The 17830-nt window shown below is 35.2% G+C and overlaps 1 protein-coding gene across 1 annotated transcript; it reads left to right on the plus strand.

Annotated features, from left to right (window-relative positions):
• Positions 1-1084: 1084 nt before the first annotated feature.
• LOC131606750 (uncharacterized GPI-anchored protein At1g61900-like) lies at positions 1085-3012 on the plus strand. The gene is made up of 6 exons (XM_058878892.1): positions 1085-1681; positions 1804-2049; positions 2175-2186; positions 2311-2454; positions 2547-2591; positions 2834-3012. Exons 1-6 carry the CDS (start codon positions 1120-1122, stop codon positions 2902-2904), a joined length of 1080 nt encoding a protein of 359 aa, XP_058734875.1. The 5' UTR covers positions 1085-1119; the 3' UTR covers positions 2905-3012.
• Positions 3013-17830: the final 14818 nt, after the last annotated feature.

The following is a 17830-nucleotide window of genomic DNA, read 5'->3' on the forward strand; positions in this document are numbered from 1 at the left end:
ACCGTCTGAGGTATCGCTTTAGATCTGCAACGTTAGATCGTTTTGGAACCGTCTGAGGTATCGCTTTGATCTGTAACGTTAGATCGTTCTGGAACCGTCTGAGGTATCGCTTTAGATCTGCAATGTTAGATCGTTCTGGAACCGTCTGAGGTATCGCTTTGGATCTGCAACGTTAGATCGTTCTGGAACCATTTTTTTATGGGAAATATTGTACAGGGGTAGTAAAACAGGCCCAACACATGTCTCTTTTGCCCATTTTGTTTCTTCTTGGTGGACCAAAGTTTTAAGCGCGCGCACACCCTCTAAAATGTCCGTCCCGTCCGTTTTTTAGGACTTTTACGGGCGCGGACATTAACAAGGATTTTTGCAAATTTTAGCTTTTTATGAGTGCAAAACCCGGGTTCTTTCCCTGTCCTCTTTTTTTACAAGGTAGGTAAATGTTTTAGGCCCGCACCCTCAACTATGTATTCCCTGTTTCATCCCGTTTTTTTTTAACTTCTGTAGAACAGACATGCCCGTTTGTCACCCCTAATTTATATACACTTCGACACATTGTAGTTGTTAGATGAGTGTTGGGGAGGAGCTAGGATTTAAGTTCTAGGGAGGGCTAGTCCCAAACACTAGGAAGCCTTGGCACAAACATGGATATCCGACACGACAGTGACACATAGTCATTGGTGAAAATCTAAGAAAATAGAATAATTGAATATTACCACATGTCTTAGCTTCATGTCAATGTTGGACATTTGACACAATTATTACACCAAAAATGTCTTTAATCTGAAGTGTCGGTGCTACATAGCCGAAAAGTATGCGGTGATTAATGTGCATATGGTTGAGCATGACTCGTATTCCGCAATAAGTAGACAGACACTTGAGCATATTATAGCGGAGCGGGTGGACTTGACAGTGCAAAGAAGGATGTAACATAAACATTGCTTAATAGAAAAACTATAGGCATTCTGCTGTTGGTGACCTAGAAAAATGAAGAATAATCTACTCTAAGCCTTTATTTTGAGATACTCCGAGTTACAAATGCTTCCGGTTTCTAAGATGACTTAGATTTTATTTTTACATCCAGGCCTATGTTCATTGAATTTCTCAGCTGCTCAAGATATAATGACCAAAACCGCGACCGATTGCTGGACTTCCTTTGCTCCCTATTTGGCAAATGTTGTATGTTGTCCTCAATTTGATGCCATGTTGATAACGCTGATAGGTCAGTCAAGTAAATACACAGGACTGTTAGCTTTGAACAAAACTCATGCTAACCACTGCCTCTCAGATATTCACAAGCTTTTGGTTAGTCAAGGAGCAAATGAAAACCTAAACACCATTTGCTCAGTTCATCCATCAAATCTCACCGAAGGCTCGTGTCCCGTTGCATCCGTCGACGAATTGGAGAGCATTGCAGACTCTTCTAGACTTCTAACTGCTTGTAGAAAAATTGACCCTGTAAATGAGTGTTGTGATCAAGTTTGCCAAAACGCAATAGATTACGCTGCAAGGAAAATCGCCTTCAATGATATGTCTAATTCGAATGGAAACCATAGCTTGCCTCCAAAGTTAGCTCGGATCAAGGATTGTAAGAATATCATCCTACGCTGGCTGGCCGGAAAACTCAATCCATCCACTTCAAATAGTGTTTTTAGAGGACTTTCAAATTGCAACCTAAACAAAGGTGAGCAAAGAGAAAAAAATACGAATATCATATATGATTTTTCGCATTTTTTGGCTGATTTATCGATCATAGTACAATACATCTGACATGCTTATGTTCAATATTATAATAAATTTACTCAGTCTGCCCGTTGGTTTTTCCGAATGTCACAAGAATTGCGAAAGAATGTGGAAATAAGATAAGAAATCAAACAACTTGCTGCAAAGCCACTAAAAGTTACGTGACCCGTTTGCAAGAACAAAGCTTTGTGACCAATCTTCAAGCCTTAAAATGTGCTGTATCACTTGGAAAGAAGTTGCAGAAAGAAAACGTCTCCGAAAATGTCTACAATCTTTGCCACATAAGCTTGAAAGATTTTTCTCTTCAAGGTTGGTAAATGGCCTCTGAATATATATATTTCCCTAAATTTCTCATGAAACTAGTATTTTACCATTTCGACTAGTACTTACATACTTATACGTTGGATTTTCACATCGCGGCATGGACAATTCAGTTGGATCACAAGGTACCATTTAAGAATTCAAGTGCATGTTGTGCAGCTTATATAACATTCTTTTGAAAACTGCATCAGATTTTCATCGGTGTTGTATTATTCGAACTAACTAATAATCATTTCATTTTGATGTAAGAATCGGGATGCCTTTTGCCGAGTTTGCCTTCTGATGCAGTATTCGATAGAACTTCGGGAATCGGATTCATTTGCGACCTTAATGACAACATTGTTGCTCCGTGGCCTATGACATCTTACGCACTACAATCTTCGTGCAATAGAAGTATGTCTAAACTCGACCTATATAACTTGTTTTTCTTTCTGTTGTTCTTACGATGACTTATGCATTTGTTCCTTGAATCCATTGCATTGCAGCTACAAAACTTCCATCCCTTCCTACAGCAACATCTTCTCAAAATGGTAAGCACTATCATCCACTTAGGAGCATTTCCTTAGGTGTTTTTTTCGCGCTGTTCTTCACTTAAAATACACTTTTTGCGGTTATAACATAGAGAAAATTATGGATTTGAGAACATCATGCTTATGGATATTCGAAGTGAAGAACAACGCGAAAAGTACCTAAGAAAATGCACATATATTTTGTTCCTATAAACATGCTTTTACACTGATAAGGGTGAAATTTGAATTTGAATTTGTTGCAGGTCTTTTCATTAATATTTTAGTTTTGCCTCCACTTTTCACCTCTATACTACTTCTCAAGAGGCTTCTTTAGCAATATCATTGTTTCAAAATTCATTGAAGTTGTAAACATGTTATGTTTCCTTTTACAAAGAGATAATATAGAAAAAAAAAGAATTTCCTTAAGTTCTTTCTGTATTGGTCGGTTTCAATTGTTCATTATCATTATAATTTGAGGAGTTTTATTAATGAGTTTTTATTGACAAAACAATAATTAAGTTGATTGGCGCTAAACTTAGTAGGGAGAATCACAGTTCGATCATCTGCAACTATGATTGGAAGAAGATTGGAACTACTTGATCCGAACTAAATTAGACAGTCCAATGAACGTAATACTTATGTTAAAACCAAAAAAATAAATAATTAAGTTTGCCTGAAAATATGTTTATTGGTAACATTTTCTAAATAATACTTAAGTTTTAAGGCATTTTATATTGAACCACCAACTTCAAATCTGTAAGAAAAATAAAAAATATGGGAAAGTGGTGTAGAAGAGAAGAATAGAAAACACAAAATAATAAGGAAATTTCTTTACACACCTCCTAATCTTTTTGGTCACCTCTGGTGAATTTACCAAAATATCCCTTGTTTCGGAAGTTCTTTTCCGAAAACGTACTTTTATTGAAAAAAAAGGTGTTTTCGGAAATGTATCTCCGAAAAAGTGTTTTTTTAATGAAAAACATTGATTTCGGAGATGCATCTCCGAAATAAAGTTGTTTTTCAGAAAATTGGTGTATTCGGAAGTTCATCTCCGAATTCACCCCCCTTGGAGGAATTCGGAAATGTACTTCCAAAATAAGGTTTGGACAGAAGAAAAATAACAAACAAGAACGATTCGCTTTATTTAATCGGATGAAGATTACATCGATCACATTACATAAGATTAAAGTTACATATTGTTAAACACGGGTAGGTGAGGATGAGTCAACATTTTGATAACATCGGCCCCCGATCTTTGAAGTTTCGCGTCCAACTCGATCGGACCCTTCGAAGAAAATCGGTCGAACGTTGTCCACAAAACCGCTAAATCTTCGTCGTTCTTGATCTCAAAAGGTGTGAACTCAATGTCTCCCTCGTCGTTAAGCGATGGCGAACGGTACTCGAGCTTGACAACCTTTCGATTTTCCGGATATTGCAATAGCGTGTTGAGCGATGTTATCAACTCCGCAAACGGCGTGTCACGCGAGAAGCGAAATTGGAACGGCATCGGGTAGCCGGTGGTGAAGTAGACGAATGCTAGGTGGGGGTAGGTTTGTGTCATTTGTGTTTTCTGGTGTGAAGAGGATGAAGAAGAGTGTGTTGTATTTATAGACTTATTGGAGCAATGACGGCCCAACAAACCTTATCCTGCTTAGTGGACTTTTCGGAAATGAACTTCCGAAAATTGGAGGCAGACTAGTATATTTCGGAAGTTCATTTCCGAATTATGCAGAAACAGATGTAAATTTTGCATTTTGTTGATTGCTTAGTGTTTTGTGTAAAAAATACAAAAGGAATTCAAAATAGACATAAATTAGACAATGATGACATAAAACATACTTATATTATATATGTATTGAATCGGTCCGATTTTACATGATAAACAACAATACATACAAAAATGGTCATTACAAACAAAAAACGATCCGGAACAAACTAAAATTCACCGAACCAATCGGTGGATCCTAAGTCCAAAATAGGTATGTTCTTCGACCGCTCTCTATTTTGCTCGCGCTCTTGGCTCATCATTTCTTCAAACTCCGCCATTCTTGAAACGAAAGGATTCGGCCAAGTCTCCGCCTCATTTGAACGATGTGTCGTCCATTGACAAGAAGTAGCCGGTATAGGACACCCCGGTTTCAAAAACACTTGGACGAAGTGCCGCGATCGTAGATACCCGATGCATATGATGCGGCTCGACGCGTCCAATGGCGGTCGACTATGAAGTGGAAAGAAAGTCTCACTTAGTCCAAACCTCGTCAAATCGACACACACCATATCATATGCACTTGCTATTAGATGACCCATATCGGGGAATGACATCCACTTCGAAACCGGAGCGATACCGGTAAGTGTTGGAACAAGTGAATCATGAATTTTCGCAAACTTTTATTGATTTTCATATAGTCGGCCGTAGATGTCCCGATACGAAGTCAACTCCGCAATAAGTTCCCGTCGGAGTAAAGTGTGATTATTTTCCCCTTTACCGAGCAAACCCGCAACGGACCGATATCCACAATTGCCGTCGCCTCCAACATCAACGATGTTATCGATATATTTGTGCATAAAAAGTGGCATCTCATCCATGTAGACAATGGGTGATTTTTTGATCGGCGGTGTGCAAGGTGGCTTCGAAATACGGGCTCCTTTGTTACCACTACACTTGGACTTCGGTGTCGGTGAATCCGGGAATGATGCATCAACATGTTCAAAGTAGGAAGGAGATCATTTTGTCGATGTGTCTTCTTGTGTAATTTTGGACTTTCTCGGTGCACCTTTCGTTTAACCGGTTGAGATGGCGGTTTCAAATCGGCGGTCTCCGGAAATGCAATTTTTCGCAATTGTTCTTTTATGTGCATTTTCATTGTGTCATCCGCTTTAGCAAACTTCTCCATTATCACTTCCAACTCGTCGGAGATGGTGATTTTGGAGTCATTTTCTTTCGGCGGGTCAAAATCATCAAAATGAAGCTTCTTCCAATGGTCGGCTACCTCATCCATGCGAATTGGTGAATTCAACTTCTTCTTTTTTGAAATTATACAAGCACATGGAAGGCCGTATGTCTTTCTAATGGTGCACCCACATAAAGAACTATCCGGCCCCGTGGTCTCCGACCGCTTCGCTTCATGAAACAAAAAATTCAAACCCGATCGGGATATGTTGTAAATCAATTGGGAGAATAGAATTTGGCCCTTATACCGGTGTTCCATAGCCGTCTTGCTCCGACCGAACGATGTTTGAATTTCATTGTGTTGATTTTCAAGCATTTGGTTCACGGTGTCCCATCCCCGACACAAATCTCCCTTGCTATCACCCAACCACCTCTTGAAGACCGCATGTGCGGATTCAACTCGGTTAGTCGTGGTGCAACCAAGATGTCTAACTCGATTTATCCAAGCGCACACGACTTTTTCCCTGACTTTGTCAAGAATGGTGGATTCGACGTAATGAAAAAAAGTCTTAATGGAACCATACAAAGACCTAAAGTGTACCAATTTCTCGGTATACACCTCTTCGGAGTATGCATCTAAAATTTCCCTCCATGCCGCCATTATCCTATCATCCACAACACCGGCTTTGATAACTTTACCGTTTTCATCCGGCCTATCTTTTGTCCCAACCGCGGGTTCCAACTTACTTCTCACGTTGCAAGTTATGCGATACCGACAAAGTAACGCGGTAGATGTCGGGAAGACGGTATCGATCGCATTCATCAAAGCATTGTCCCGGTCGGTGACAATGACGTTTGGCATAACCTTTTGATCAACTAAGAAAGACTTGCATATTCCCAAAGCCCATGTAAAGTTTTCTTCTTTTTCACACTCCAAAAAAGCAAACCCGATCAAATAAGTCTTGTCCGTCGAGGTCACACCGACAATCTCTAGAAGAGGAAGCCTATACTTGTTGGTCTTGTACGTCGAATCCATCACAAAAACGGTTGGAAATGTGTTGAACAATTTGATACTTTCGGGATGAGTCCAAAAAATGTCACGCACCGTAACTTTGTCCTCGGACGTTCGGAAGCTTGACACATATTGGTTATCGCCTAATAGTTTCAAAAGTTGTTGCATTTCCGACCGAGGGCCCATTTTCAAGACTTTAAGATTGTGTCGTTCATTGTAAACTTGCTTGATATTTGAAACGCTATCCGGTTTTTTCCGTTTCAAATCAACAAGTATGTTGCGAGGCGCCACTTTAACTATCGATAAATCCGAAATCACATTTTTCTCTTCGCGGGACAAACGACACGCAATTGGATGCCCGTGTAACTTGGCATTCAAGGCATGATTATGAACTCCACAAATGACGCTTAAACGCCACAAATCATCAACCCTCCGAGTAGCACGCAACATAAACGGACACCCGCACTTTCTCGATCCCGTGTCTTCGTGTTTTAGCACCCGGTTTGATTGTGCATAACTCCCACCCCGTTCGCAATTCAAAACAACGAAAGCTTTCCGCCTACTATTTCCATTGTCGGAACTTAAAATAACAATTCCAAATCCAAGTTTACTAGCTTGGTTCCGAACCCAATCAAGCAATTGTTCACGACTACCAAAGCTCCGATCATTTGTAAATTCTTGCCGTACATCAACCGCATTGATCATAGATTTAACGTCGATAACCGGATCGTTATTAACGTTGACAACTTCCGGAACTACTACGTCATCGTCTTGCACAATGTTGTCCGGATGCACCATACCTAACATATGCAAAAATTAGAAAAAAATGACCAAAACTGTTTTTTTAACTGCCAGGGCATATTTCGGAAGTTCATTTCCGAAATTTGTTAGGTGATATATTTCGGAAATGAACTTCCGAACCATCGCAGGTTTCAGCATAAATTTGTTGAATCAATGTAGTGAAATAGGGGATGAAATGAGAGATGTTTACCTCAAATTGTAGCTTTCTATGCTCCCTTTAACGTGATCAACAGTTTGAAACTTGATTTTGAGACGAAAAATGGATGGAGATTGATTGAGTTTTGGAGAAGGTTTGGAGAAGTTTTGGAGAAAAAATGATGAAATAGTGAAAGAGGGAAAATTGTATATGCAGGAATATTTTCGGAAATGAACTTCCGAAATATTCACGGTTTTGAATTTTTTTTTACTTCGGAAATGCATCTCCGAAAACACCACTTTTTTGGTGTTTTCGGAGATGCATTTCCGAAGTAAAAAAAAATTCAAAAAAAAAAAAACTTCGGAGATGCATCTCCGAAGCAGGGGCAATTGGGGGATTTCGCTGGGGGTCACCCCCATAGGGAGGTGGGTAAAGAAATTTTCAATAATAAAGTTTTTATGGAAGGAAAATGCTATGTGTTGAATTTCTTAAAGTTGAAAACTATTATAAAATATATAGAGTCAAGCAATAAACTTTCTTGTTGGAGTGGAGATAAAATTCAAAGGAAATATACTCTAAATAGTAAACATCACTAACTTTGGTTTACTTTTACTAGTTTAACACACAAGAATCTAATCATTATAGTAGCAACAACAAGTAAAGTAACACAATAACTAAAGTAAAGTAACAATAAAAAGTAAAGTAATTGATATGTTAGAAAAATATCAATTTCTAACACTCTTCCTTGATATTTTTCTTGAATACTCCAAACGTTGATCTCAATTCTTCATACTTTCCCTTAGAAAGAGCTTTGGTCATTATATCTGCAATCTGATTTTCTGAATTGCAATGCTCCAAACTGATTTCTTTTGACTTTTCACCTTCTCTAATAGCATGATATTTAACCTTGATGTGTTTGGTTCTTCCATGCTGCACTGGATTCTTAGCTATGGCTATAGCAAATTTGTTATCCACCCATATGACAGTAACTTTGTTTTGAAATTGTCCCACACCTGTTAAAATATTCCTTAGCCAAATAGTTTGATTTGCTGCTGCAGTAGAAGAAATATACCCCGCTTCAGCTGATGATTGGACGACAATTTCTTGTTTCTTTGAATACCATGAGAACACAACACTGCCAAATGAGAAAACATAACCAAAGGTACTTTTGCATCATCTACACTTCCAGCCCATTCACTATTTACATATCCTTGGAGGTCTCCACTTTCATTTTTCAAAAAAAACAAACCATAATTAGTTGTACCTTTTATGTACCTCAAAACTCTCTTAGCTGCACCAAGATGAACTTGACTTGGAGAATGCATGAACCTGAAAAGTAAGCTAGCAACAAACATTATATCAGGCCTGGTCGCTGAAAGATACAACAAACTTTCAACTATACTTCTATAAATAGAAGCATCTGCACTATTATCACCATCATCCTTCGATAATTTTTCATTCACAATCAGAGGTGTGGAAACAGGCTTGCATTTATCCATATGAAACTTCTTTAACACCTCCAAAGCATATTTCTTTTGAAAAATGAAGATTCCATCACTTGACTGAAAGATCTCCATTCTAAGAAAATATTTCATTTCACCCAAATCTGTCATCTCAAATTCATTCTCCTTATCTTGCTTGAATTGACTTAGGGACTTGGATTCATTCCCTATAACCAGCAGATCATCAACATACAATGACATTATTAGTTGCAGTTCATTCTTGGACCTCTTCACATACAAAGTAGCCTCATTTTCACTGCTTTTAAAATCTTTCTGCAAAAAATAGCCATCAATCATGCCATAACATGATCTTGCTGGTTGTTTTAAGCCATATAGGGCTTTGTGAAGCTTGTAAACTTTACTTTCTGTTCCTGCAACCATAAAACCTTCAGGTTGGTCAACATAAATGTCTTCATCAAGCAATCCATTTAAAAAAGCTGATTTAACATCAAAATGATAAATTTTTCATCTCAATTTTGCTGCCAAGGAAACCAACAACCTAATTGTAACATGTCTTGCAACAGGTGCAAAAGTGTCTTAAAAACCAACACCGTGTTGTTGAAAATAACCTTTTACCACCAATCTGGCCTTAAGCTTATTTATAGAACCATCAGGATTGAGTTTGGTTCTATAAACCCACTTAACACCAATAATCTTTTGATTTTTTGGTTTGTCTATAAGATTCCATGTTTGATTTTTTATCTATCATCTTCATCTCCTCCTACATGGCAACTTTCCATCCCTCAATATTAGTAGCTTATGTATATTGGGTAGGCTCTAATATAGGTATGTTGCACCTGTCATAAATATCATCCAAGGTTATAGTACCCCGGGTTTGAAAATCAACATCACTATCATAATTTTCTTCTTCATCTTCTGAATTTTGATCCTCCAAACTATCTTCCATAGACAATACCTTACTTGAACCTTCAGCTTGACTCGTCTCCTAATTCCATTTAGAGAACTCATCAAATTTAACATCCCTGCTAACCAGAATTTTTTTGGTCTCCAAATTATAAATTCGATATACTTTTCTCCTAAAAATATACCGATCACTCACTTTGTTTCCAAATTATCTCTTTTCACATTTGGAACATGGACGTAGTAGACACATCAAAATATATTTAAATGTTGAACATACAACTTTCTTTTATACCATGCTTCAAAGGGTGTTTTTCCCTTCAAGGCTTTAGTAGGCTACAAATTCAGCAAGTATACTGAGGTGTAGACAGCCTCAGCCCATAATGTTTTAGGAATATCTTCCTCAAAAAGAAAACATTGAGTCATCTCCATAACTGTCTTGTTCTTCTTTTCACTCACTCCATTTTGTTGAGGAGTGTAAGGAACAATAAATTGATGTTTGATTCCATCTTGCTCACAAAAGGTTTTAAATTCTCCTGATGTATACTCAGTAGCATTATCAGATCTGAGCTTTTTAATTTGATAATCAACCATTTTTTCAACCATAAGTTTGAAACTCTGAAATGCAGCAAACACATCTGACTTCTGCCTTAGAAAAATACCCAACTCATCCTTGTAAAATCATTAATAAATAGCAGAAAATAATTGTTGCCATTTAGAGATGTCGTTGGCATCGGACCACACGTATCAGTGTGTATGAGCTGTAACTTTTCAGAAGCCCTCCATGTTAACGCAGGAGAGAATGATAATCTACTTTGTTTACCAAATTGACATACATCACACATGCCAACAACATCCTCAATGATTGGTAAATTTTCACCAAATCATGAGAACTCATTTGTTTTAAGTTTGAGTAACTAAAGTGACCCAACCTTTTATGCCACAAGGAGGAATCACAAGCAGTACTTGGAAATGCATGCATGGTTGTTTGCTTCCATTCTACTGGAAAACTTTTACCTCTTGTTTCAACTGTCATTAATTTAGATCCAGAAGGATCTAGAATAGTGCATCTCATGTCTTGGAAATGCAATGAATAGTTCTTTTCCACCATTTGTCCCACACCGAATAGACTTTGATTTATTTCAGGTACAAATAAAACATCTAAAATGTATTTGATACCCGATGGAGTTTCAACAGTTACAACACCTTTTTCTTTGACATCAACATGTTCTCCATTGCCTATAGTAACTTTAGAGTAGAAGGACTTATCAAGTTCCTTAAAAATGCCAACATTATGAGTCATGTGATTGGTGCATCCACTATCTATTAGCCATGTTTCTTTGCTACTATTGACTGAATAGAAAGAGGCTATGAATAATTGATCCTCTTATTGGTGGTGTTCAACAACTTGGGCTTGTTGTCCCTGCTCATTTGCTTTGTTTTTGCAAACCTTCTCCACATGACCAAGTTGATTGCAAGCTATACATTTAACCCCTGATTTGTACCAACAATAATTCTCTATGAGTATCTATTTCGCAATGTTAACAAAGTGGAAAATTCTTTTTCCAAATCTCTCCTTTGTTGTTGAATTCCTCCCTTTTTTCCTTTTCCTTTCTTCTCACCAAAAGACTTTTTCCCAAAACTGTTGTAGCTTTGGTTTTTTCCTTTGGTGCTAGCCACAAAAGCACCTTCAATATTTTCTTCCATCCTTAAAGATCTTCTCTGCTCAATAGCATGCAAAGCATTAACAAGCTCTGCAAGTGTGATTTGAGAAAAGTCTTTAGTTTCTTCGAGAGAGAATATTTTTGCTTCAAACCTCTCTGGAAGACACACAAGAATTTTTTTCCACAACTCTTTGATTACTGAGTTCCTCTCCAAGTAATCAGATTTGTGAAACAATCTTTGAAATTCTGTCATAAAATTCTCCAACAGTTTCGGTTTCTCTCATTTTTAGTGCTTCAAACTCTCTTTCAACACTTACATCTTCTTTGTTATTTCACTCCCTTAAAACTCCTCCTTCAGCTTGTCCCAAGCTTCTTTTGCACTCTCAAGATTCAAGATCTTGATAAATATATCATCATTTAATATTGCATGTATTATGGCTAATGCTCTTCCTTATTATGCCACTTCCTCATTGTGATTTTTTATTTGAGCTACTGTTGGATTATTTGGAAGAGGTGGTGGGTTACTTCCATTTTCCACAACATCCCATAAACTTTGAGCTCTCAAATAAGCTTTCATTTTTGCATCCCACAAATGATAGTTTTCTCGTACAAACATAGGAGGTGGAGGTAAAGAACTACTCTTGGAAGCCATTTATGGTGTTTAAAGGTTTTTTGTGAATTTTTTCTCGTTGGTTTTCTTTCCTCACAGACCCGTTAAGACCAATGAAGCTCTGATACAATGTAAGAAAAATAAAAGATATGGTAAAGTGGTGTAGAAGAGAAGAATAGAAAGCACAAAATAATAAAGTTTTTGTGGGAGGAAAAGGTTATGTGTTGAATTTTGTAATGGTGGAAACTATTAGTAGCAACAAGTAAAGTAGTTGATATGTTAGAAAAATATCAATTTCTGACAAAACCTTATAATTGAGTTAGTGTTTCCTATAATAAAAATTAATTACAGTATTTTTAAAAATTTCCAATTGCTATCTCAAATAAATATTTCCTTCGTAGACATTTTAAAATTAAATAGAAAACATTTAAAAAATATGAATTTGAATAAATTATTTCATATAATCAAAATATTTAAATGACAAGGTCAATACAAAACTACATAGAGAATAGTGTTTTTTTTTTGAAAAAATAATAATTTTAAGCATATAAGTTTATGTAGAAAAAATGAAAAAGAAATTATTAATGAAAATCTGTAGAAAAAATAAAATATTAAATTAGTAAGAAAAATTTAAAAAAAAATGATAAAAGTTATCGAGGTTAGTGACTAAAAAATTATTCAATTTTTCAAAGAGTGATAAAAGAAAAAAAAGGATTCAAGGATGAAGAATAGAAGATGGAAAGTAACAATGATGGTAGTGATTACATGAAATAGAAGAAATGAAGGTGTAACATTAGAAGATGATCGCTGGATAAGAAATTGTGACAAAGTTTATCTTATTTTAAGCACAAACGTTCCTAGATTATGGAGTTGGAATTAGATGGGGATGAACCCTTCATAGAAGATTTTGAACATGATATAACACATGAAACTAAAAATCCAATCACTTTTGACAACCCCGAATTATCACTATAAGCTCTTACCGGAGTACTTAATTACCAAACCATGTGAGTCACAAGTATGCATAAAAAGAAAATGATCCACATTTTGTTAGATAGTGGTTACGTTAGGGGTGTGCGAAATATCTAATTATGAAGCCCAAATCCATAACCAAATTTAATTCTATTTTAAATATCTGGATATAATTAAATGGTTATTAATCAATTTAATTATTAATAGGTTGGTTATCATCTATATAATCAGGATATAAATTTATGGTTATTAACCGGTTAAATTATTTTTGAATTTGGTTATAATCTGGTTATTATCCAAAATCTAAATATTTTAATTCAATTATAAAATTTGTAATTTTTAAAATAAAAAATTATTTTTAAAAGCCGATTATATAATCATAACCAAATTTATATAAATTTTATAACCAATTTTTATTGAAATGTGGTTTTGGTTATAAATCCAAACAACTTAAATAATTTTAAAATAGTTATGATTTGATTTTTAAAAATAATCAACCATACACGTTATTAAGTAATGCCACAATTTCTTAGACTTGCAAGTAACTAAGAAATTAGGGTGTCAATTGGAAACTATTCCTCCTTTAGCAATCACATGAGGTGGTGGAAATAAATTGGAAGCAACATTTTTTCGTAGACGATTTCAGTGGCATTTACAACATGTTTTCTTGGCTGATGTCATAGTTCTTCTTCTAGTATAATTATGACCACAAATATGTCTCATCTCTTACATGTTAAAATTAGTTAACTAATTCAAGAGTACCAAGACATTTTTGAGGAACCATCAACACTACCCCCTCGTAGACATGGGTTTGATCATAAAATCCCATTGAAGGAAGGTGTCGAGCCATTTAATTTGAGACTTTATAGGTACACGCTGGTTCATAGAAATATCATTGACAACTTGGTCAACGAAATGATGGAACAAGGGATAATTCACCATAGCAATAATCCATTTCCTCTTCTATTATATTAGTTAGGAAGAAACACTACAAAAAAAAGTCATCTGCCACGGACAGAAAACCGCGACAATATGCAAAATAACCGTGGTTATAAGCCTTTGTTACGGTTTGGCCACGGAAATTAAACTGTGGGATATGCGGGCGTGACCTAAAGTATAGTCCACGGTTTTGTAGTTTGGGCCATGTTTTTTGTAAATTCGTGGCTTGTATAGGCTATGGTTTAGATATCTAAATTAAGGTTGCGGTTTACCATTTGCCTCAGTTTTAAACCGTGGCCAGATCATAAAACCATGATTCTTATTTAATGTATAGAATACGGTTTAGTTTCCTAGATCTTGCCACGGTTTGTTTATGACCACCAAATAAAACCGCAACTAATTTTTGCATATTTTACACCATTATTCTTGCCACAGCTTATTTTTGTCCCATTTATTCTTGCCACAATTTATTTTTGTCCCATGGCATAAAAATGTCATTTTAGGTCAATCTAAAATTCCAACAACAATACTCATTTGTGTAGACAATGATTACAAAAATTAAAATCTAATTATACAAGCAAATTAAACTTTAAAGTCAAGAACAAAATATTCATTAAGAAGTTTAAGTCTATGTCAAGCAACGTTACCGGCCCAAAACCAAGTTTTGATGTTATCATTCTTGAACAAAACCAAGTTTTCTCTCTCGAGAGTCTTCCCAAATTCAAAACAAAATTTCTAAGAGCTAGATAATATAAACACAACTATACTATTAATTAAACTCATGCATCATGATATTCTTCTTCTTGATCATCTCCTTGTTCTTCTTCCACGTCTTCATGACAAGCTTCTTCCACATCTTCATGATCACAAACTTCTTCCATATCTTCATTACAAGCTTCTTCGTCTTCATTCTACAAGGAACATGATTCCAAACATACTATAAGTATTTAATACAAACATAGGAAACAACATTTATATTCAGTATGTTCATATATTCAACAAACATTTAGGATATCATGATGTTCACCCATAAACAAAATAAAAATATATGCAAAGAAATAAATATTCAAAGAAATCCAATTTAAAACAAACTCTCATATATACAAGTATAATCATCAGTACAGTGACATAGTAGTTTCTATTAGCAATCAATGGCCTAAAGATGAAGCAAAGCATTATAGTTTAGAGTATACCATGACACAACATTCATTAGAACTCAAAAACAGTCAAGGCCTAAAGATGAAGCAGCATTCACCAGAATAAGCAAAGCTAAAGATGAATAATAGTATAATATTACACCTTGACACAATATTATATAACAAACAACATTTATTAGAACTCAGTACAGAACTTAGTATAGAACTAGTATAATTCCTTCAAGTGAGAACTCAGTATAATTCCTTCTAGATATCAAAGTCCGAGTCATTCAACAGGGAGAAACAGAAGGTAACAAAGTTTGTAGAATATAACTTGTAATGCAAGATAATGTATCAGCAGGAGTTTAGAGTATACCTCTTCACAATGAGGAATATGAGTTGATGCAGACGAATGTGGATCAGCAGGAGCAGCAATAGTACTATTGGAACAGCCCATAGCAGCTTCCATCATATTAGAGATCTCCTCGTCACTCATATGTGGGTTTTGTTGCTTCATCATGGTCTTAAAAAAAATGCCTTCATACCATCCATCTCCTTCTTCATGCTAGCCACTTCATCACTATGCTGTTTTTTAATAACCAAAATTTCTTCTTTTCTTTTAAGCATGGTTGGTGTCATTGCTCTTCCATAGCAACGAACTCTGTCGCCCTCGGTTTTTTACCATACCTCTCGCGGAGAGATACGCGAACTGACTCTTTTTTATTTCTGCTTTTGTGTTTTTTGAAAATCAGAGAGTCGCCACCGACCTTTTATTTTATCCAATTAAGGAAAGGTTTATAAAAGAAACAGAAAAAAGACCTTTAAGAAATTCTGGGTAAGGGGGTAGGTTATACAAAGGGAAGGTGTTAGCACCCTTTGTATCCATGGTTATCCATGGGCTCTTTAATTTGCTTTAGCTCACTTGTTTTCAATCACTTTTCTATTGCCTTGAAATTCTTGTATGTGGTTTCAAATACCTTTGTAAATTGATTTTGTAATGATCCTTGTGCGGATGTATACAAAGTGTTTTTTATCTTTCAAAAGATGTTTTTGAAAAAAAGAACGTTAACTTCGTAATGATCCTCGTTTGGATATATACAAAGTATTGTCTTTTTTGAAAGTTTTATTTTGAAAAACAATGATATGAGAGATTTTGTTGGTTTTGATCTGAGCAAGCAAATTAGGAGGTCTACCCTAAGTTATAAGGTCTTATCCTATTTCCTTTAAAAAACTATCCTTTTTACCGGATGTAAACAAAAGTTCGATTGTACATTTGATTTTGATCTTGATTTTTGAAGAGAGTAAAAGAGGGATTACCTTAAGAGGTGCAAGTGTGATTGTGTTCTGATTCAGATATTTTATCTTTGAAGTTAGTGATCTAACGATTCAATTTTTATCTTTGGCATACACGCAGTTTTATATGTGCTGGTATTTAAAATGCGGAAATCTAAAATGCGGAAAGTAAATCTACGCTATTACATCGATTGTGCAGGAAATGTAAACTACGCTATTTACATGAATTTGACAACCTATACATTTATCTAGGAATTTAAATTGCAAGAAAATAAAGAAGTGTTTTTGAATTTTTTATGATTGATTTTAATTATAATTAATGCATGATTAATTTAATTAAAATGAGAAAAAGATGGAAATAAAATTTAAACCTAAAAAAAAAAGTTTAAAATAGGTTCAAAATACTTGTCAATTAATTTTAAAACAAAACTAATTTTTTTGGAATTTTTGAAATTGATTTTGAAATCATTAAGTTAAATAGTCATATAATTATACAAATAATTACACACATAATTAAAACTTAAATAGAAAATTATTCTAAATATGTACAAAATTAGCCTAAAATATATAAGCAATATTTAATATAAAGAACAAATTTTTTTTATGGTTTTTTGATTGGTTAAAATAATTAAAAGATAACTATATGCATATTATCTAATTAATTATACAAAAATATTTAAATTATGAAGAAAAATAAAATATTTTTATATCAGAAAATAAAATATTATTTTAGAAGCCTAAAAATATTTTTTGTGTATTTTTTGATTTTTAGAACTATTTTTAATTAATTTTATGAAGAAATTAAAATAAAATAGAAAATATAAAGACAATAATCAGATGTGGTAATTAAATAAAGTCCATGGTATGGGGCTTCATTCTGATGCGTTGGATGAGTGAATTAACGAGATTAGATGGCTCAGATTGTGAGGGGCCACCACACGTGACACACATGCAGACACTGAATCCGAGGATTATTTAAAAAAACACGCGCGCGCAGACTGGCCAGTGGGGAGGGGACACGTCTTCATCTTCAACCTCTCGCCACACTTTTAACAGCGCTTTTATGAGAAAAGCGCCGTAATTGATGAGTTCCAAACCTGCAAAATAGCGAATAGGGGTAAACAGGAAAAGAAATATGGCGCGACATGTCCATTTGACTGGGCTTGGCTCACTGAGTTCGAATATGCCATTAATTTCTTCTAATTTTGCTTCTAATGGAAAGCCCTAAATTTAAGTTCACAAACCCTAGAATTGTATCTTCGTGAATACTTAACCAAACCTTAATTAAATGTCCAGAAACGATCAGAACATCACGCCTAGTTCAAATATACGATTACATCGTGTTAAATATGCACAGATAATGAGATTTTGGTTAGTTTTTGTTTGAGCAAACCGTGAGCTATGAAGCTTGATTCTGAGTGCTTTGCTTGTTGAAAGTGATTGG

This window comes from Vicia villosa, linkage group LG5, assembly GCF_029867415.1.
Source record: "Vicia villosa cultivar HV-30 ecotype Madison, WI linkage group LG5, Vvil1.0, whole genome shotgun sequence".
In the NCBI taxonomy this organism is placed as follows: domain Eukaryota; kingdom Viridiplantae; phylum Streptophyta; class Magnoliopsida; order Fabales; family Fabaceae; genus Vicia; species Vicia villosa.

Bases quoted from the DNA above. Each gene is read 5' to 3' on its own strand.
- LOC131606750 (XM_058878892.1), top strand. From the start codon at position 1,120: ATGACCAAAACCGCGACCGATTGCTGGACTTCCTTTGCTCCCTATTTG. The intron at 2,455-2,546 runs GTATGTCTAAAC...ATTGCATTGCAG, and splicing joins ACAATCTTCGTGCAATAGAA to CTACAAAACTTCCATCCCTT. The intron at 2,592-2,833 runs GTAAGCACTATC...AATTTGTTGCAG, and splicing joins AGCAACATCTTCTCAAAATG to GTCTTTTCATTAATATTTTA.